General features: G+C 41.2%; 1 protein-coding gene across 1 annotated transcript in view; it reads left to right on the top strand.

The window, feature by feature from the left end:
- LOC147361892 (ATP-binding cassette sub-family C member 4-like) overlaps positions 1-22,467 on the top strand; it is a 111,719-nt gene extending 89,252 nt beyond the window's left edge. Inside the window, exons 21-25 of the mRNA XM_086330217.1 lie at positions 5,175-5,325; positions 11,424-11,543; positions 13,221-13,331; positions 20,530-20,630; positions 22,234-22,467. Coding sequence (XP_086186343.1) covers positions 5,175-5,325; positions 11,424-11,543; positions 13,221-13,331; positions 20,530-20,630; positions 22,234-22,452 — 702 coding nt within the window. The 3' untranslated portion in view covers positions 22,453-22,467. The remainder of the gene's footprint in view (positions 1-5,174; positions 5,326-11,423; positions 11,544-13,220; positions 13,332-20,529; positions 20,631-22,233) is intronic.
- Positions 22,468-23,079: the final 612 nt, after the last annotated feature.

A 23,079-nucleotide genomic window follows, 5' to 3' on the forward strand; every position in this document is an offset into this window, starting at 1 on the left:
AACTTTTCTGCACAATGTTTTTGTGAAGCCCTATGGATTTACAGTCTTTTCTTTGAGAAATTTAAAAATTATGTATTCAGGGAATTCCCTGGTAGTCCAGGGGTCACGACTTTGTGCTTTCACTTCTGCAGGCCTGGGTTTGATTGCTGGTAGGAAAACTAAGATCCCACAAGCTGCACGGAATGGCCAAAACAATAAAATAAAGTAAAATTTAAAAAAAAAAAAGGATTCAAATTCTTAAATCAATATGTAGTTATTATGATTTTCTATATCATTGTTAGTTTTATATGTCATTTTTTAAGACATTTGTCCTTTACATTAAAATTTAAAAGTTTATCTGCACAATGTTTATTATAGTCTCTTTGTAATGCTTATGGTATCTTTTGTGTTAAAATTAAAGCCGAAGTGTTAGTTCCTCAGTCATGTCCGACTCTTTGTAACCCCATGGACTGTAACTTGTCAAGCTCCTCTGTCCATGGGATTCTCCAGGCAAGCATACTGGTATAGGTTACTATTCCTTTTCCAGGAGATCTTCCCAACCCAGGGATCAAATGTGGATCTCCCCTATTGCAAGCAGATTCTTTACCATCTGAGCCACCAGGGAAGCCCAATCTTTATTGTTATCCTCTTTTAATTCATGTGAATTGTAAATTTTCTCTTTTTTTTTTTCTTTTGCATTTTGTGGTGATTTCAAAGAACCACGCTTTGTGTTTGTTGATTTTTCTGCTTAGAAGTTAGTTTTCTTTTTCATTCAGGTCTTTTGTCATTTAGTTGCTCAATTGTGCCTGACTTTTTGTGATCTCATAGACTGCAGCACTCAAGGCTTGCCTCTCCTTCAGTATCTCCCAGAGTTTGTTCAAACTCGTGTCCATTGAGTTGATGATGCCATCCAACCATCTCATCCTCAGTCGCTCCCTTCTCTTCCTGCCCTCAGTCTTTCCCAGCATCAAGGTGTTTTCCAATGAGTCAGCACTTCACATCAGGTGGCCAAAGTATTGGAGCTTCAGCATCCAATCTTTCCAGTGAATAATCACCATTGATTTCCTTTGAGATTGACTGGTTTGATCTCTTTGCTGTACCAGGGACTCTCAAGAGTCTATTTTTTTTTTCTATTTTCATTCTTCTACATACTTTAATATGCTGTTTTTTCCTTTTATTTATAAGATGGATTTCAAAACCCTTGATTTTAGCTTTTTTTAAAGACTTTTTTCTTTTTTAAAAATTATTTTAATTTTATTGGAATATGGTTGATTTACAATGTTGTATTTGTTTCAGATGTACAGCAAAGTGATTTAGTTATACATGTACCTATATTCATTCTTTTTTAGGTTCTTTTCTCATATAGGTTATCACAGAATGTTAAATAGATTTCCCTGTGATATACTTTTATAGTGCTCTTCTTTTTAAGGTGTACCATGATAAATTATAAAATAAGAGGACTCCAGTCTTAAATTTTGTAATATTGTTGAACTCTGACAAAAGTGGAAAGGAAACTATTGATCAGTGAGATACACTAAACATGAGGGAAGAGATACACCATGTTTCCCTAAAGCTTCCTATCATGCTGGTTAGCAAACTGTGAACCAAACCCCACTATTCACTCTTCAGTGGAGTTAGCTATGACTCTAAGTTGGGAGTGAATTGAAGGATATCCAGGTCCCAGAGCTTATGTGCTTGTGAAAAGACCCAAGGCAGTCAAATAAGGGATGAAGAATGTGATTAACATATCCCAAGCAAAGGCCAGGTTTAGAAAAGCTTAGTCTTAGGGTTTGTACGTGGATGTGTATGCTTGTTAGTCACTCAGTTGTGTCCGATTCTTTGCAGCCTCATGGACTAAACTGCCAGCCTCCTCTGTCCATGGAATTCTCCAGACAAGAATAATGGAGTGGTGTGCCATTCTTTTTTCTAGGGGATCTTCCCAGCCCAGGGATTTTCTGTGAATTTTTCTGAATTATGAAAAATCACCATTTTCTCTCAAGTGAAAGATTTCATCTAAGAATTTTTTTATTTGATTATGTGGATTCATAGACTTTGGATAGAATTTCCCAAATGGTGTAGTCCAAATGGGAAATATATAAAAATAATGATTCTCCTTATCTGGGGAATATCAGGACTTGGGTCACTTGCTTCTGGGTCAATATACTTCTTTCTATATACCCATCACTGTCTCTGTTCCATAGTCTGACAGAGGTGCAGAAGCACATGCTGTGGTGATGTGGTCCATCAGATGGGCCTGGAATCCAACCAGGTGGGGGTAACTGTGTGTGTAGCTTGAATTGGGCTTTTTGGCATTTCTGAGAATGTAGGAGAAAGAAATGAGGTTGGCTACAAGGAAGGGATTTATTGTGTGTTTATTGTACACTAGGATCTTTTGTTTCCTTCTTCAGATGTTAACTTCTTGCTTAGATACTATTTTCATCTTCTACAAACTTCTATAAAGGGTTTAAGATGGCTGGCAATAAAAGATTCACAAATGTACATAAATATAAAAGTAAAAGTTCTCAGTCATGTCCAACTCTTTGGGACCCCATGGACTGTAGCCTGCCAGGCTCCTCTGTCCATGGGATTTTCCAGGCAGGAATACTGGAGTGGGTTGCCCATCCCTTCTCCAGGGGATCTTCCAAACCCAGGGATCAAACCTGGGTCTCCTGCATTACAGGCAGATTCTTTACCATCTGAGCCACTTGGGAAACCAATATGTTGTGTGTGTGTGTGTGTGTGTGTGTGTGTGTGTGTGTGTGTGTATAATAAAGCTGTTAGAGGCACCCTCTTTGAATTGCTTTAGAATTTAGGGCCATGAAATCTGAACCTAACTCCAGAGGTTCTGAGAGCATTAGTAATGGGTCTTCAGTGGGTACCTAAGGAAAAAGCATTGGCACAGCTTCCATGGAGCCCTTCATTTTGATCTCACCTCTGCTTCCCAGGCTACGTGCCAGGCTGGGTTAGTCATAAAAGGCCCTCACCTGGAGTGGTTTAGTCACTCAGTCTTGTCTGACTTTTTTTGACCCCATGGACTCTAGCATGCCAGATTCCTCTGTCCATGGGATGTTCCAGGCAAGAATACTGGAGTCAGTTGCTATTTCCTTCTCCAGGGGAACTTCCTGACCCAGGGACCAAACCTGGGTCTCCTGCATAGCAGTCAGATTCTTTAATGACTGATCCACCAGGGAAGCCACCTGGGGAGAGCCAGATTATTGAAACGGATGAATGTTGTTCATCAAATGATGCAAGTCTGCTAAAAACCAGTAATTTGGGTTTTTTTCTTTTAATAATTAACACTTTAGGTGTAGTTTTTGTTTTTGACAAAAAACAATGGCAAGCCAAGTGACCTAAAGGCTAGACATAGAAGGAGCTGGAAGGACCCCTCCCTATGAACATGAAGGTTGTAGCCTGGTAGGATGCACAGTCAAGCCAGTGGATGAAAGAAATTGTTTTCTGTAGGTCTAATAGGAGGGCGGTCAGACAGCCCTACTTTTCTCCACTTAAGATTATCATTTATTCCTTCAGAACTCCATGCTCTTCACTCTGAGTTTTCTTTTGATACCACAGCAGAGACAGGGAGAAACAGAAAAGCACATGGGTCTCCATCCAGATCATGCAGTTTGGTTCCCAAGGGCTCCTGGCCACAGAGTCACAGTTCTGGTTGTTTGTTCCTCCTGCCTGCAGCTGTGGCTCTGGGATTCCCTGAGCACAAACTGCTCCTCTCCTTCTCCAGGATAAGCAATACCTTACTGGGAAACTTTAGGACAACCACTTACCCTCCCAACTTCATTATTTCTTATCTGTAAAGAATATCCAGTGTTAACTCAGATAAGTGTCTCAACCTTCTCATCCCAGCTCCTTTTTGGTCAAAATTTCCATTAACTGTGATTACTGCCTGCAAATCATTCATGCCATTCTTTATATTTGTTAAACAAGCCTATAAAATCAGTCATAAGTCTTAGAATTGTCTAAAAATATTCAGGTATTCTTCCCTGTGTTTCCCCATCCCCCTGTGAATATCACCATGGATTTGTATCCACCTGAGATCATAAACTTCAGAGGCCTTGGTCAAAACTGGGTGAATCTGCTAGTCCCTACCACTTCACCCGACTTTCATAGCAGGCAGACACTAAGTGTTGATTGCATTCTTATTGCCTGATACTGTCCTCCAGAGTATCATCATACTTTTCCTGATAAAGATGGATGCTTAAATCAGCATCAACCAATGATTTCATTTTCTATTCTACCTGATATCTTTTTTAGACCTAGATCATTTCCTAAGAGAAAATCATCTCAGGGGATAATGTGATGATTAAGAGAATATTCATGGAACCCAACACAGGGCCTTACACACAGTACACACATTGTAAATGGAATCTGGTGTTGTTATAATAGTTAACCTTTGGAATGGGCATTTTAAATACTTAGTATAATGACAGAAAGATGGTTGTATGTTGGAGGAAAGCTTAAATATGTCATAATGGCTCATGACATGGGGTTCCCAGGTCCGTGACTTAGGCTTTGCAGTTTCCATCAAGTTACTTTTCCTCCCTCTGTGCCTCACTGTCTCCATTTGTAAAATTAGATAATACTGTTACTAGATACGTTACACTGAATTTGTAATTGCTGCTGCTGCTGCTAAGTCGCTGCAGTCATGTCTAACTCTGTGCAACCCCATAGACGGCAGCCCACCAGGCTCCCCCGTCCCTGGGATTCTCCAGGCAAGAACACTGGAGTGGGTTGCCATTTCCTTCTCCAATGCATGAAAGTGAAAAGTGAAAGTGATTAACCATTTCTTTATCCCTACATGGATAGCTGAAGCATCTGGATTCCTCATCTGTAATGCTTGCTCACTCCTTTCTCTAGTAACACCTGCTGACTCCTGATAGTTTGAGATGCAGCTCCTACTCTCTGAGCCTCAAATAGTCTCATCTGTTAAAAATAATAATTCCTGCCTCAAAGGGCTACTGAGTGTATCACAAGAGCTGATACCTAGAAAGTTCTTATCAGAGTGTTTGGTGCATGCAATAAACATCATGAGGACCACCTATACTTCTATTTCTTTGGAAGGGAAAGCATTCCCTGCTGTTTCAACAAGTTTCAAGAAAAGGAGTTTAATCCTAACAAATCAATAAAATTTATCTTTTAAAAGTATCCTTGACATGAAGGCCTCTGTATTTTCGCTATTTCAGACATTTCTACTTGTGATTGGTGTGGTGGGCGTGATGGTAGCTGCAATTCCTTGGACTGCTATACCTGTGATTCCCCTTGGCATCATTTTCTTTTTTCTTCGGCGATATTTCTTAGAGACATCACGAGATGTGAAACGCCTGGAATGTACAAGTGAGTACCAGGGCTCTCAGGTTGGGATGGCAGTGCAGTCTGTCTTCCATTTATGCCTCAATTAACCAGACCCCTGAAACTCTGCAGACTGTTCTATGGTATTTCTCACTGTTAACATTAGGTGATTGAAAGTTATGGCCCCTGAGAGTAGGTTTGGCCCTTAAGGCAAATGGAGCTGGCAGCGGGTCAGCTGCCCTTTGCATTTTATCCCAAGGAGGATGGACGTGAGCACCATGAGGACAGGAACCATTTCTGTCTTGTTCATGACCTATGTCCTAACACAGAGTATCCACTCTGTTAATACCATTATTGAAAGTATTTAATCATGTTGGAACTAATGTAGAAGGAAAATAGAGAATTGTTCTTCAAAAGAAAGCTGAGCGCTGAAGAATTGATGCTTTTGAACCGTGGTGTCGGAGAGAAGACTCTTGAGAGTCCCTTGGACTGCAAAAAAATCTAATCAGGCCATCCTAAAGGAGATCAGTCCTGAGTGTTCATTGGAAGGACTGATGTTGAAGCTGAAACTCCAATACTTTGGCCACCTGATATGAATAGCTGACTCATTTGAAAAGACCCTGATGCTGGGAAAGATTGAAGGTGGGAGGAGAAGGGGATGATAGAGGATGAGATGGTTGGATGGCATCACTGACTCAATGGACATGAGTTTGGGTAAACTCTGGGAATTGGTGATGGGCAGGGAGGCCTGGCGTGCTGTGGTTCATGGAGTCGCAAAGAGTCAGACACGACTGAGCGACTGAACTGAACTGAACTGAAAGTTACCAGAAATGACAAGGAAAGGAAAAGATAAGGGAAAGGAAAGGAGACCTCAGGAAATATATGTTAAAATGATATATTTGAAAAAAATATTCTTTCACATGTTCTAGTAAGTTGCAGTTGTTAAAAGTATTGGAAAGATGTGTGTTAGTTGCTTAATCATGTCTGACTTTTTGAGTCTGCATGGTTTGTAGCCCACCAGGCTCTTCTGTCCATGGAATTCCCCAGGCAAGAATACTGGAGTGGATAGCCATTCCCTTCTCCAGAGGATCTTCCTGACCCAGGGGTTGAACCCAGCTCTCCTGCATTGCTGGTGGACTCTGATATCTAAGTCACCAGGGGAGCCCTATTGAAAAGATAAGCCCTTTTATTTTCATGTCTGCTCTTTGTCATTTTCAGTATTTGGGGTGATAACCACACTGTTTGAAAGCTGAGTGGGGAAGAATTGATGCTTTTGAACTATGGTGTTGGAGAAGACTCTTGAGAGTCCCTTGGACTGCATGGAGATACAACCAGTCCATCCTAAAGGAGATCAGTCCTGGGTGTTCATTGGTAGGACTGATTTTGAAGCGTTTGAAACTCCAATACTTTGGCCACCTGATGCGGAGAGCTGACTCATTTGAAAAGACCTTGATGCTGGGAAAGATTGAGGGCAGGAGGAGAAGGGGACGACAGAGGATGAGATGGTTGGATGGCATCACCGACTCAATGGACATGGGTTTGGGTGGACTCCACGAGTTGGTGATGGACAGGGAGGGCTGGCGTGCTGCGGTTCATGGGGTCACACAGAGTCTGACACAACTGAGCGACTGAACTGAATTGAACCACACTGTTTGTGTTCCCCTTTCTCAAAGCTATTCATAGAAATGATGCTGAAAATAATCCCCTAGGAGAACTCAGGAGGGGGATCGGTTCAGTATGTATTTAGTTGATAACTCCATTCACCTTCCGAGTTTTAGAATAATGGGCAACAGAGGCATCCCTGGTGGTCCTGTGGTTAAGACTCTGTGCTTCCACTGTGGGGGCAACCAGTTTAGTCCTTGTTGGGAAACCACATTCTGCAAGGTGCAGCAAAAAACAGAATAATGGGGAACACATTTTATGATTCATTAGTCTATTCTACAGGTAATCACAGATGATGAAATATTCAAATTTTTCTCTTATTATTGCACACATTTCATCAGTATTAAAACAAAAATAAGGAAAATAGATTGTTATATATTTTTAAAAGTTATAAAAATAACCAAAAAGTAAGGAGAGAATATGTTTGCATCAGAGACCTCAACCGTGAATAATTATTGGAGATTAATACCAACTTAACCTTCTAGAAACCAAGCCAAGAACAGACGCATGTTGAGTCTCATGCTTCTCTGTATCTACTAAGTGGAAAAAAAATCTCAGTTCATCCAGTCAGAGGAGTTTTATTGTGGCATTTGTATGTTTTGTTTTTAATAATAAACACTTGAGGTACTTACCTTTATTTGCAAAAAGAATTGTGATCATCAGTTTCATAAAACCTGTAGAAGACGTTTTCACTCATCAAGAGAAGCAGCTAACCTCCTGTGAGGTGAAGTTTGGCGAGGTGTTTGGATGGATGGGGACCAGTAGAGTCCAGGTGTGTGTGCAGTTCTACCTATATGACTCAGTGGGATGGTAGGACCTGGGGAGGCAGAAGAGGAAGTGATGAGCTCCATCCAGTCTTCTGTGTAGACGGGGTTCAGACGTTTTATGGTTTGAGGCCCCTCATGAGATGGAGTCATTCAAATAGTCTTGTCGCAAAGCAGGTCTCTGGCACATTGAGAGAGAGGTTGTTCCAGAAAGAATATTTGACAGAATTTTTGCATGGGGCAAGGGCTATTTCCCATTCACATGGAAGTGGAGAAATAGGCTCCTCCTGAGGCTTTTGTCAAGAAGCAGTACACAATTTTCTCAGTATTTGATCTGGAGAGTCTGAGAACTTTGGACCATCACTGTGGATTATTTGGATTTTTTGCACCGAGTAGTCTGAAACAAGTTAAGTTCAGTTCATTTCAGTGGTTCAGACGTGTCCGACTCTTTACGACCCCATAAATTGCAGCTCGACATGCGTCCCTGTCCATCACCAACTCCTGGAGTTCACTCAAACTCACGTCCATCGAGTTGGTGATGCCATCCAGCCATCTCATCCTCTGTCGTCCCCTTCTCCTTCTGCCCCCAATCCCTCCCAGCATCAGAGTCTTTTCCAATGAGTCAACTCTTCGCATGAGGTGGCCAAAGTACTGGAGTTTCAGCTTTAGCATCATTCCTTCCAAAGAACACCCAGGGCTGATCTCCTTTAGAATGGACTGGTTGGATCTCCTTGCAGTCCAAGGGACTCTCAAGAGTCTTCTCCAACACCACAGTCCAAACACATCAGTTCTTTGGTGCTTAGCTTTCTTCACAGTCCAACTCTTACATCCATACATGACTACTGGAAAAACCATAGCCTTGACTAGAGGGACCTTTGTTGGCAAAGTAATGTCTCTGCTTTTTAATATGCTATCTAAGTTGGTCATAGCTTTCCTTCCAGGGAGTAAGCGTCTTTTAATTTCATGGCTGCAGTCACCATCTGCAGTGATTTTGGAGCCCAGAAAAATAAAGTCAGCCACTGTTTCCACTGTTTCCCCATCTATTTCCCATGAAGTGATGGGATCAGATGCCATGATCTTCGTTTTCTGAATGTTGAGCTTTGAGCCAACTTTTTCACTCTCCTCTTTCACTTTCATCAAGAGGCTTTTTAGTTCCTCTTCACTTTCTGCCATAAGGGTGGTGTCATCTGCATATCTGAGGTTATTGATATTTCTCCCAGCAATCTTGATTCCAGCTTGTGCTTCATCCAGCCCAGCATTTCTCATGATATACTTTGCATATAAGTTAAATAAGCAGGGTGACAATATACAGCCTTGATGTACTCCTTTTCCTGTTTGGAACCAGTCAGTTGTTCCATGTCCAGTTCTAAGTGTTGCTTCCTGACCTGCATACAGGTTTCTCAGGAGGCAGGTCAGGTGGTCTGGTATTCCTATCTCTTTCAGAATTTTCCACAGTTTATTGTGATCCACAACATCAAAGGCTTTGGAATATATAGTCAATAAAACAAGTTAGACAATACATTTAATCCAGGTACCCCATCCTGCATACCTCAGATAACCATATGCGGTAGCCAGTTGATTAGAATGTTTATGTTCTCTATCTAGGTGGTGGTGGTGGTTGTGTTCAGTCCCTCAGTCGTGTCTGACTCTTTAACCCCAGGGACTACATGCAGCATGGCAGGCTTCTCTGTCCTTCACCATCTCCCAGAGTTTGCTCAAACTCATCATGTCCATTGAGTTGGTGATGCCATCCAACCATCTCATCCTAGGGCTGAGTGGATTGTCACCTGGCCCCTAGCCCATGCTGTCCTCCCCCAGCCGAGGGTCTCCCATTCTCTCTGAGCCCCAGTGTCTCACAGAAGGAAGCCTGCCCCTTCCTTCCTTATAGAATTGGGAACACTAAACACAAGAGGAGGTTCTGTGTCTTTACCTATTTGTACCTCAACCCCTCTAAATGTGCAGTGCCCAGATGCATGTTGGTACTGGCTGAACTGTCATCAGACAGGCATTCAGACACTGGACTAAAGAGTGAGAACCTGAAAAGAGTTTGGAGTTTCACCCTTGATTCTTTCCCCATAATTTTATAAAATCTCTGAAGCCTCCTGTAAGATGCATTACTGACTTCCCATAAACAACCTAATTGTACTAACAGGTCTTCTCTAGGAGACACACAGGTAACAAAGTGATGTCAGTATTTCCTGCTGATACAGCACAAGTTATCATTCACCCCCAGACAGAGGTCACAGGCTCACTATGTGTCCCTGACAACAGCAAGTTACAGCCTCATTCATTGGAGGAATGAAAACCCCACCAGAAATGTCCTCCCTGCTTGGCAGCCTGCAGCCCACCTGTTCCCTGATGTGCAGGAGCCTGACCTTGATGCTTGTGGTCAGTGTGCTCTTAGAAAAGAAGGCAGGAAATGAATGGTCAGTCATGTGACACCAGGCCCAAACCCACATGTAGTCACTCAAAAGAGAATGGCCACTAAGGCCACTGTCAGATTCTAAAAGATTGATGTGAGTGTCACATGCCACAGTGACCTCAGAACACCAGGACAGGTATCTAGCAGGCAGTTAATAAAATGTCCATCAGGTTCCTGGAATGGAAGTCAAGACTGTTCAAAGGCTCCTCGTCTGCCGGGTCCTGTGGGCACAAGGGTGGTGCAGCACCGGGTGATCCCGTGACCCACACAGAGGTTCCTGGCTCAGGTGCAGGGAGAGGCCCAGGACAGGGGAGGCAGCAGACTGTCCATTCCCCTTACTCGTCTCACCCTGTCCTGTGTCTGGCTCTGGTGCAGGATGGGGGATGTACTGACTCTATCCCAGCCCTTACGTTACTCATCTGAGGAGGAGACAGCCCACAGGTTACTCAATAAAATTCAGTGTGGTGAGGACTCTAATTAGGAATTAAATTTTAAAAGGCTACTGATTCAAAAATTAGTGAATGGTAATTCACTACCATTATTCTTCACTTCACTACCCAATAGTGAAGGGTAATTACTCACCCATGAAAAAGAATGAAATATTACCATTTGCAGCAGCATTGATGGACTTAGGGAATATTATTATTTGTAAACTAAGTCAGAGGAAGATAAATACGATATCACTTATATATGGATCTGTATACAAAATAGAAATAGACTCAGAGACATAAAAAACAAACTTACAGTTGGCAGAGGGGATTGGGAAAGAGGGAAGAACAAGTTAGAAGTATGGGATTAATAGACATACTGCTATTAATGTGTCAAATAGACAACAACAGGGAATTACTGCAAAGCACAGGGAATTTTATTCAGTATCTTGTATTAACCTGTAATAAAAATATAATCTGAAAAAAAATAACTGAATGACTATACTATATACCTTAAACTAGCACATTATTGTAAATCAACTGTACTTCAATATATTTTTTAAAAATTGTCAACAATTTCCACCTGGTGAGATGCCAGAAAAATTTGGAGGGAGGTGTGTGTGAGAGGATCTTGATGAAAGAACAAGAATTTCTTTATCTAAATCTAGCTGTGGTTTGAATTTGATCAAAAATAGTTTCAAGGAGAATCTTTCATTCCCAGGTCATTAAAGTGAGGCTTGGTGTGGGCAGGAATTTGAGGGTCACATGGAGGATTCCCTTTGATGGGATGTGTGACTACAGAGCCCGGGAGGCAGTGGGTTTCCTTGCATCCAGCCTCCTTGACCTTCTCTGTCTCTGCTTCCCCAGCACGGAGCCCGGTATTTTCCCACTTAGCATCTTCTCTCCGGGGACTCTGGACCATCTGGGCGTATAAAGCTGAACAGAAGTTTCAGGAACTGTTTGATGCACACCAGGATTTGCACTCAGGTCTGTTAAGTTTCTGGAGATGGTTTCAAAGGATGGGATGTGCTCCCTTCTGAGGCTGGCCTCCCTCTCAGGTGGCCTGGCTGCCCACACCTCTCTCTGTGTCACCCCTCATCCCCCTCTGCACACCTGCCTCCCCCACCCCTTCCTCTCAGCATCCCCTCAGTGCTCCCTTCTTCCCTGTCATCCCCTGCTTTTCTCCCCTGACTGGCTCGCATTGTCCTTGTATCACTGTGCCCTGTAGATTTCTGTCTCTTTAGGGTAAGAGTCAGCAAACTTCTTTTTTGTGAAGATCCAGATAGAAAATATTGTAGGCTTGTGTGCTGTACTGTGTCTGTTGCAACTACTCACCTTTGCTGTTGCAGCACAAAGATAGGCAAAGATAATACATCAGAAAATGGCGGTTTCTGTGTTCCAATAAAAGTTTATTTACAGAACCAGGTGGTAGCTGTTCTCACCCTCCAGACTGCGGTTTGCTGACTCTCTTCAGAGAGTGGAGGGTGGCAGATGTGATTGAGGCAATAATTTCCTGATTTGCCACCCACTTGATTATGTTTTTATCAGTGAATTTTTTTCCCTAGGTAGAAAATTCAGAATTTCCTCTAAGTCTATAAAATCCAAGCTAAACTTTCCAATAATTATTGTATTTTGAAGATAAAAATGGCATTTTGAAAGTCACATGCAGGTACATATACACAATGGAGTATTACTCAGCCATTAAAAAGAATACATTTGAATCAGTTCTAATGAGGTGGATGAAACTGGAGCCTATTATACAGAGTGAAGTAAGCCAGAAAGAAAAACACCAATATAGTATACTAACGCGTACATATGGAATTTAGAAAGATGGTAACAATAACCCTGTATGCGAGACAGCAAAAGAGACACAGATGTATAAAACAGTCTTTTGGACTCTGTGGGAGAGGGAGAGGGTGGGATGATTTGGGAAAATGGCATTGAAATATGTATAATATCATATATGAAATGAGTCGCCAGTCCAGGTTCAATGCATGATACTGGATCCTTGGGGCTGGCGCAATGGGACGACCCAGAGGGATGATATGGGGAGGGAGGAGGGAGGAGGGTTCAGGATGGGGAACACATGTATACCTGTGGCAGATTCATTTCGATATATGGCAAAACCAATACAATATTGTAAAGTTAAAAAATAAAATTAAATTAAAAAAAAAGAAAGTCACATGCAGTTCCTGTTAGCTGATGGTCACATAGACATTCTCTCCTAAGAATAAACACTGCAGGGCCCTGTGGTGAGGGCAGAAGGTGCTGGAAACAGTGTGAGCTGTGCTCTCTGCTGTGTGAGAGCTGGGAGCAGTCGACCCTGTGAGAGGATGATCTTCACACTGAGGCCCAGCACTGCAGGAAATGCACAGATGAGATGATTTCCCATCTTCCTTCTTGTGATCTTATTTCTGTTGATAACCTGTGGGTTGAAATTTTCAATGCATGCTTCCTGGACTGATTCCTGTGTGTCCCATACATTCATTGTCTTGTGTTAGAACCTAGTTTTATAGAATCTTCAGGTTCCTTGGGTATGTAACTTTGCTGTCCTACCTGTGTAAAATCTTCTGTAGCTCAACTGAGAAAATATTCTCCCTCATGAGAAGCAGCTAACATGGTTTTTCTGTTTATATATTACACTTATTATGGTTCCAAATCCAGAGGCTTGGTTCCTGCTTTTGACGACGTCCCGATGGCTCGCTGTGTATCTGGATGTCATCTGTGCCATCTTTGTCACTGCTGTTGCTTTCGGGGCCCTGATTCTGGTAGAAAGTAAGTAAAGATATGAATACTTGTGGTATGTTTACACTTTTTAGCTTTTTTTTTTTGTAGTTATTAAACTCTTGTCATCTATACTTTTTATAGATGTCTAATACATACTCTTTGATTCTAATGAATTGTATTAAAGTGTCTGCAGTATGTGACTCCACAGTGTGGTCCATGAGAAGTTGTTTGTGTCTTAATGAGAACTTTTATCTTTTTTTTTTTTTTTACTTATTTATTTACAGTAGGTCTTTTTGAGGCCATTAAAAAAAAAAAAAAAAGATTGGCATGTGGTTGATTTACAATATGTTAGCTTCAGGTGTACAGCCAAGTGACTCTGTTATACATATATCCACTTTTTAAAGATTCTTTTTCCATACCCCATGAACACTGGGGTGAATGTATATTTTTTAAGTAATTTGCATTTTGATTACTACTTCAAATGAACTATCTTTTAGAAAAGAATTTCTATTTTTCACTTTCAGAATCCTTAGGAGCAAAGTCCAGGTATGACGTGCCTGCTCCAGCAGACCTTTGGTGCCTTGGGCCCCTGCTTTGGCTCGCTCAGGACATTCTTTCATTTTTATTTCAAGTTTTATTGGGGTATAGTTCATTTACACTGTTGTCTTAGTTTCCAATGTACAGCAAAGTCAATCTGCTGTACATATACATATATCCACTCTTTTTTAGGTTCTCTCTCATGTAGATCATTACTGAGTTCTCTGTACTTTACAGTAGTTTCTTATTAGTTATCTATTTTAATACTTTATATATAGTAGTATTTATGTGTCAATCCCAGTCTTCCAATTTATCCCTCCCCTCCCTTATCCCCTGTTAACCGTAAGTTTATTTTCTACATCTGTTACTCTACTTCTGTTTTGTAGATAAGTTCATTTGTAGCCTTTTGTTATATTCCATATATAAGCAATATCATATTCTCTTTGTCTGACTTACTTCACTCAGTATGAAAATCTCTAGGTCCAGCCATGTTGCTGCAAATGGTATTATTTCACTCTTTTTTATGGCTGAGTAATATTATACTATATGTATAATAGTGCATCTTCCTTATCCATTGCTCTGTTGATGGACATTTAGGTTGCTTCTATGTCCCGGCTATTGTAAATAGTACTACAGTGAACATAAGAGTGGATGTATCTTTTGGAATTATGGTTTTCTCTGGATATATGCCCAGGAGTGGGATTGCAGGATCATATGGTAGCTCTCTTTTTAGTTTTTAAAGGAAACTCCATATTGTTCTCCATAGTGGCTTTACCAGTTTACATTCCCACCAACAATGTTGGAGGGTTCCCTTTTCTCCACATCCTCTCCAGTATTTATTGTTTTGATGATGGTCATTCTGACTGGTGTGAGGTGAAACCTCACTGTAGATTTTTGCTTTTTTTTTTTTTCATTTTTTTTCACTGTAGTTTTGATATACATTTTCCTAATAATTAGAGATGTTGACCATCTTTTCATGCATTTTTTTTTTTGCCATCTGTGTTTCTTCTTTGGAGACATCCTCTTTTAATCTTCTGCCCATTTTTTGGATTTTTTGTTTATTTATTTATTTATTTTATATTGAACTGCATGGGCTGTTTGTATATTTTGGAGAGTCATCCCTTGTAAGTCACTTTGTTTGCAAATATTTCTCCCCATTCTGCAGATTATCTTTGGTATTTTTTATGGATTTCTTTGCTGTGCAAAAGCTTTTAAGATTAATTGGGTCCCATTTGTTTATGTTTTATTTTATTTTCATTACTCTAGGAGGTCCTGCAATTTATGTCAGAGAGAGTTCTCCCTATGTTTTCATCTAAAAGTTTTGTAGTGTCTGGTCTTACATTTATGTCTTTAATCCATTTTGAGTTTATTTTTGTGTATGGTGTTAGGGAAAGTTCTAATTTTATTATTTTACATGTAGCTGTCCAGTTTTCCCAGCACCAGTTATTGAAGAAAGTCTTTTCTCTGTTGTATATTCTTGCTTACTTTGTCATAAGTGATCATAGATGCCTGGTGGTTATCTCTGGACTTTCTGTCCTGTTCTGTTGATCTGTATTTCTGATTTTGGTGCCACTTAGCATTTGGTACCATTTTCAGTTACTGTAGCTTTGTAATACAGAGAAGGCAATGGCACCCAACTCCAGTACTCTTGCCTGGGAAAGTCCCATGGACGGAGGAGCCTGGAAAGCTACAGTCCATGGGGTCTCTGAGGGTCGGACACGACTGAGTGACTTCACTTTCATTTTTCACTTTCATGCATTGGAGAAGGAAATGGCAACCCACTCCAGTGTTCTTGCCTGGAGAATCCCACGGATGGGGGAGCCTGGTGGGCTGCTGTCTATGGGGTCGCACAGAGTCTGACACAACTGAAGCGACTTAGCAGCAGCAGCAGCAGCTTTGTAATATAGTCTAAAGACAGGGAGCGTGATTCCTCCTAGCTTCATTTTTCTTCTTTGTTTTTCTCAAGATTACATTGGCTATTCATGGTATTTTGTGTTTCCATTCAAAATGTAAACTTTTTTGTTCTAATTCTGTGAAAAATGCCATTGGCAATTTGATAGGGATTACATTGAATCTGTAGATTGCTTAAGTAGTTTGTTTGTTTGTTTACAGTAGGTCATCATGGAGATCTTTTATCTTTTTATCTTTCTTTGAATGGGTTGAGGTCTATATAACTGTAGAAGGATGACTTCTGAACATCCCAGGTAGTGTCCTGTAGTTGGATAGAGAGAACCAAGTTTACTATTAAGCTTTCTGTACAGCTTAGAAAAGGCTGAGGAACTAGAGATCAAATTGCCAACATCCGCTGGATCATGGATAAAGGAAGAGAATTCCAGAAAAACATCTACTTCTGCTTTATTGACTATGCCAAAGCCTTTGATTGTGTGGATCACAGTAAACTGTGGAAAATTCTGAAAGAGATGGGAATACCAGACCACCTGACCTGCCTCCTGAGAAACCTATATGCAGGTCAGGAAGCAACAGTTAGAACTGGACATGGAACAGACTGGCTCCAAATAGGAAAAGGAATACATCAAGGCTGTATACTGTCACCCTGCTTATTTAACTTCTATGCAGAGTACATCATGAGAAACGCTGGGCTGGAGGAAGCACAAGCTGGAATCAAGATTGCTGGGAGAAATATCAATAATCTCAGATATGCAGATGACTCCAACCTTACAGCAGAAAGTTCAGTTCAGTTCATTTCAGTCGCTCAGTCGTGTCTGACTCTTCGCGACCCCATGAATTGCAGCACGCCAGGCCTCCCGGTCCATCACCAACTCCCGGAGTTGACTCAGACTCACGTCCATCGAGTCAGTGATGCCATCCCACCATCTCATCCTCTGTCGTCCCCTTCTCCTCCTCCCCCGAATCCCTCCCAGCATCAGAGTCTTTTCCAGTGAGTCAACTCTTCGCATGAGGTGGCCAAAGTACTGGAGTTTCAGCTTTAGCATCATTCCTTCCAAAGAAATCCCAGGGCTGATCTCCTTCAGAATGGGCTGGTTGGATCTCCTTGCAGTCCAAGGGACTCTCAAGAGTCTTCTCCAACACCACAGTTCAAACACGTCAATTCTTCGGTGCTCAGCCTTCTTCACAGTCCAACTCTCATATCCATACAAAAAACCTCTTGATGAAAGCGAAAGAGGAGAGTGAAAAAGTTAGCTTAAAGGTCAACTTTCAGAAAACAAAGATCATGGCATCTGGTCTCATCACTTCATGGGAAATAGATGGGGAAACAATGGAAACAGTGTCAGACTATCTTTTTGGGCTCCAAGATCACTGCAGATGGTGATTGCAGCCATGAAATTAAAAGACGCTTACTCCTTGGAAGGGAAGTTATGACCAACCTAGATAGCATATTCAAAAGCAGTGACATTACTTTGCCAACAAAGTTCTGGCTAGTCAAGGCTATAGTTTTTCCAGTGGTCATGTAGGGATGTGAAAGTTGGACTGTGAAGAAAGCTGAGCACCAAAGAATTGATGTGTTTGAACTGTGGTGTTGGAGAAGACTCTTGAGAGTCCCTTGGACTGCAAGGAGATCCAACCAGTCCATTCTAAAGGAGATCAGTCCTGGGATTTCTTTGGAAGGACTGATGCTGAAGCTGAAACTCCAGTATTTTGGCCACCTCATGCGAAGAGTTGACTCACTGGAAAAGACTCTGATGCTGGGAGGGATTGGGGGCAGTAGGAGAAGGGGACGACAGAGGATGAGATGGCTGGATAGCATCACTGACTCGATGGACGTGAGTCTGAGTGAACTCCAGGAGTTCGTGATGGACAGGGAGGCCTAGCATGCTGCAATTCATGGGGTCACAAAGAGTCAGACAGGACTGAGCAACTGAGCTGAACTGACTGTTTAGGTTATAGATTTTAGCCTTAGGGCTACTTGGATCTCTTGGTTGTAGGGGTCTGGTGTGCTGGTGTTAGAAAGAGTCTCTGTAGCAAAAACAGTATCCTCACTGCTGTGTGCGTCACAAATGAGCAATTGTTGGAATGTGTGTCATGAATTCACCATCCCTCACTATTCCATAACAATAACCCTGAATCACAGTCTTTAATGCAAAAATGAGATTAATTTGTTAGATTTAAAAGCATTGCCTAGTTTTGCAAAACCCATTGTCTTGTTTTTGTGATTTCAATAGCAGATACATTGGACATAGTGAAATTACATAATGATAATTGAAGTATAAGGATAAAAATCTGAGCAATGGCATCCTCACCTATGTTATACTGTCAAGTGTATCTCAATCCAGGTGGGATTAATATGATAAAGGATGAAAATGGTAAGGATCTAAGAGAAGCAGAAGAGATTAGGAAGAGATGGCATGAATACACAGAATAACTGTACAAAAAAGATCTTAATGACCTGGATAACTATGATGATGTGGTCACTCATCTAAGCCCAGACATCCTGGACTGTGAAGTCAAGTGGACCTTAACTTCAAAGCTTTACTACGAACAAAGCTAGTGAAGGTAATGGAATTCTAGCTGAGCAGTTTAATCTCCTAAAAGGTGATTCGGTTGAAGTGCGGCACTTAATATACCAGCTAATTTGGAAAATTCAACAGTGGCCACAGGATTGGAAAAGGTTAGTTTTCATTCCAATCCTAAAGAAAGGCAATCCCAGAGAATGTTCAAACTATGATACATTTGCACTCATTTTGCATGCTAGTAAGGTTATACACAAATTCCTTCAAACAAGACTTAAGCAGTGCATGAACCAGAAACTTCCAGCTGGACAAGCTGGGTTTACCAAAGGTAGAGGAACCAGAGATGAAATTGCCAGTATTCCCTGGATCATAGAGAAATGAAGGGAATTCCAGAAAAACATCAGCTTCATTGACTATGTGAAAGGCTTTGACTGTGTAGATCACAACAAACTGTGAAAAATTCTGAAAGAGATAGGAATACCAGACCATCTTACCTGTATCCTGAGAAACCTGTATGCAAGTCAAGAAGAAACAGAACTGGACAAGGAACAATGGAGTGCTTCAAAACTGGAGAAGGAGAATGACAAGGCTGTATATTGTCACTATGTTTATTTAACTTATATGCAGAATACATCATGCAAAATGCTGGGCTGGATGAAGCACAAGCTGGAATCAAGATTTCTGGGAGAAATATCAATAACCACAGATATGTAGATGATACCATTCTAATGACAGAAAGTGAGAAGCCTCTTGATGAAAGTGACAGAGCAGAGTGGAAAAGCTGGCTTGAAACTCAACATTCAAAAAACTAAGATCATGATATCTGGTCCCATCTGGGGAAAAATTAAAAACAGTAACAGATTTTATTTTCTTAGGTTCCAAAAATCACTTCAAACTGACTGTAGCCATGAATGAAAAGATGTTTGCTTCTTGGAAAGAAAGTTATGACAAATCTAGACAGACTATTACAAAGCAGAGACATCACTTTGCCAACAAAGATCCACGTAGTGAAGGTATATTTTTTCCAGTAGTCATGTAAGAGTTGTCAACAGATGTATGAGCTGGGCCATTAAAAAAGGCTGAGGACCAAAGAACTGATGCTTTCAAGCTGTGGTTTTGAGAAGACTCTTGAGAGTCCTTTGAACTGTAAGGAGATCAAACCAGTCAATCCTAAAGGAAATCAACCCTGAATATTCACTGGAAGGACTGATGCTGAAGGCGAAGCTCCAATACTTTGAGCACCTGATGAGAAGCGCTGACTCATTAGAGAAGACCCTGATACTGAGAAAGATTGAAGGCAGGAGAAGAGGGGAGTGGCGGAAGATGAGATGGTTGGATGGTATCACTGACTTGATGGACATGAGTTTGAGCAAACACCAGGAGATAACGAAGGACAGGAAGCCTGGTGTGCTGCAGTCCATGGAGACACAGAGTCAGACATGACTTAGTGACTGAACAACAACTTTGTTCAGTTCAATTGCTGAGTCGTGTCTGACTCTTTGTGACGCCATGGACTGCAGCACACCAGGTCTCCCTGTCCATCACCAACTTCCGGAGTTTTCTCAAACTCATGTCCATTGAGTTGGTGATGCCATACAACTATTTCATCCTCTGTGGTTTAACAGCTTTGTTAGTTCTTTCTAAATTCATAATATTCTTAAAAAATTACTTATTTATTTGGCTGTACTGGGTCTTAGTTGGGGCATGCAGGATCTTCAGTCTTAGTTGTAACAGGCAGGACTTTAGTTGCAGCATGTGAACTCTTAGTTGTGGCATGTGGAGTCTATCTAGTTCCCTGACCAGGGATTGAACCTGGACCCCCTGCATTGGGAGCTCGGAGTCATAGCTATTGGACCACCAGGAAAGTCCCTCATAGAGTTTTTTTTGTTTTTTTTTTTAACTTTATTATTGTCTCATACAACAGAAGTAATATTATGAGTAATACTATCATTACATGCAAATGACTTAAATATTATAAAGGAGTCTTCTCACTACTATATATAAAATAAATAACTAAAAAAGACCTACTGTATAGCACAGGGAACTCTATTTAGTACTCTGTAATGATGTATGTTGGAAAATAATTTTTAAAGAGCAGATTACATATGTCTGGCTAATTCACTTTATTGTATACCTGAAACTAACACAACTTTGTAAATCAACTACACTCAAATAAAAATCATAAAAATAAAGGAGTCTTCTTTGTAGAGTGACAGAAGGACCTGTGTGAAGGGTTGAGAAGGAGACTGACTTTCTTCTTCTTCTTCTTCCTCATTTAGCTTTGGATGCTGGGCATGTTGGCCTCGTCTTGTCACTAACCATCACACTTATCAGTATCTTCCAGTGGTGTGTCAGGCAAAGTGCGGAAGTTGAGAACACGGTGATGTTTATTTTTCTGTTCTTAGCCTTTTCAGGTCTCCTTGCTGTTATATGACATAAAAGCAATTCTTACGTAAAATAATAAAAGTGTTATTTTTACATCATTTTACAAAGTTTTTTTTACATTGTCCTCCATCTTTTTAAGGGCTTCTCTGGTGGCTCAGAAGGTAAAGAATCCTCCTGCAATGCAGGAGCCACAGGAGACTCAGGTTCAATACCTTGGTTGGGAAGATCCCATGGAAAAGGGAACAGCTACTCCAGTATTCTTGCCTGGAGAATCCCCATGGACAGAGGAGCCTGGCAGGCTACAGTCCATGGGGTTGCAAAGAGTTGGGCATGACTGAGCAAGTTTCACTTTCACTTTCCATGTGCTTAAAGTTAATGTAAAATAAAATATATACATATTTTTCTCAGTCATGTGTATGCCATGTCAGAAGGTTTTGTATTCATCACAAACTGTCTCCAAATACAACCTCCTGTAGGAGGGAGGTTCTGAAATTCTGGAGACAATATAAGCTCATTTCTTAGCAGCCTGTTTACATTTGTTTCTTAATGGGTAATTCCTCATTTTTGGTAAAATAAAATAATCCAATATTTTGAGGTTTATTTAATTACTATGTTCCCCCACCCATCCCCCATTTTATCATTTATTTTTGTGTGTGTTGAACACCGAACGAATTTGCTGGTGGCCCTTCTTCCTGGTAGGATAGGCTCCCTCTCAGAATATGCTTTCTAAGGTGTGGAGTCATCGTTCTTTAGAAGAAACATTATACACTTTTGAATATTTGTACCTTTTCCTAAAGGGAGAAAAACAATAAAAATGAAATTTTTCCATATCTTTCTTCTAACAGAGTAGAAATAGTGAAAGTCGCTCAGTTGTGTCTGACTCTTTGCGACCCCATGGACTATATAGTCCATGGAATTCTCCAGGCCAGAATACTGGAGTGGATAGCCTTTCCTTTCTCTAGGGGTCTTCCCAACCCAGGGATCAAACCCAGGTCACCTGCATTGCAGGAGGATTCTTTACCAGCTGAGCCACAAGACAAGGCCAAGAATACTGGAGTGGTTAGCTTATCCCTTCTTCAGGGGAACTTCCCAACCCAGGAACTGAACCAGGGTCTCCTGCATTGCAGGCAAATTCTTTACAAACTGAGCTATCAGGAAAGCTCATAACAGAGTAGAAAATTACTGATTATTAAAATGAGGTTTGATGACCATCCAGTTCTGTTCATCTATAACACGTGGCCCTTCTGTGGCCACACATTACTAGTTGGTGTCCAAAAGTATTATTTTCTTTGAAAATATTCTTTTTTTTTTTAATTCAGATGTGAAAGGAGGATCAATAAAATTTTACCATGCATTTCTTTAATTTTTTAGCTTTAATATAAAATTGAAGGAAATAGTCATATGTGAAAGAGTTGAAGATGATGAACAAGTTTTTAAATCATCCAAGGCCTTATCAGACTCCTACTTCTGTCCTTTGTGGATGCTGAGATCTAGGTTGTTCTGAACTATATAAAAGCAGAAGGTTTCATTTACAATCTCTGAACATCCATAAACAAGACCCTCTGATACTAACTCATGAGATGTCATACATGTTTCAGATGATTTCAGTAGAAAGGGTGATTGAATACACAGACCTTGTGAAAGAAGCATCCTGGGAACTTGAGTATCGTCCACCACCATCCTGGCCCAACGAAAGAATGATTTCCTTTTACGATGTGAACTTCAGGCATACGTCGGACAGGCCTCTGGTATTGAAGAATCTGTATCCAGACTTTCACCCAAGACAAAAGGTTAGTTTAAGCCATTTGCCTTTTTAAAATCTGGCTAAAGATTTAGCACCACATCTGCTCTTGACTTCTTTGGCAGTGTGTCAGGGGGACTGTTTCCTCCTAATGGATGCAGATTAGATCAGTGACATTGTAGGTGAATCTTTCTTGGAAATTGACCATGGAATGGGGATACCAGGAAACTTCTTCTCTGTGTTGTAAGTTCCCTCATAATGGTTGATGGGCCTTGGGATCCAGGGCTCCATCTTAACCTGACTCAGGACACTATATGTGACATCTGATTATTCATATGAAGTCTGGGATATCAGCGTTGTCTTCCTGGCCCTAACCCTCCAATATTTCATTCCTTTCCATATTTTCTTGTTTGTATTTCTGAGATCTCCTCCTCCTCCCATGGTGCCCTGTGGTTGCAGCCTCCCTCTCTGTCCCTTAGCCCTTCCTGTAGCCTTGTCCTCCACTCACCCACACTGAGCTGCCATCCCCCTGCCCTCCCCCCACAGACTGCTGCTTTCTTTAGCACAGATCTGATCCTTACTGGCCTGGTGAGCTGCTGCTGGAACCATAGCATAGCTTCAAGTCCACTCCAGCAGGGGCCATGGGGTGAGCTTGTGTCCACCAGAGAAGAGCCTCAATAATAACCCAGTCAGCAGTGAGGAA

The sequence above is a fragment of the Bos grunniens genome, chromosome 12 (genome assembly GCF_055505025.1).
Source record: "Bos grunniens cultivar Pamir isolate PY7600 chromosome 12, Bosgru_T2T1.0, whole genome shotgun sequence".
Taxonomy (NCBI): Eukaryota; Metazoa; Chordata; class Mammalia; order Artiodactyla; family Bovidae; genus Bos; species Bos grunniens.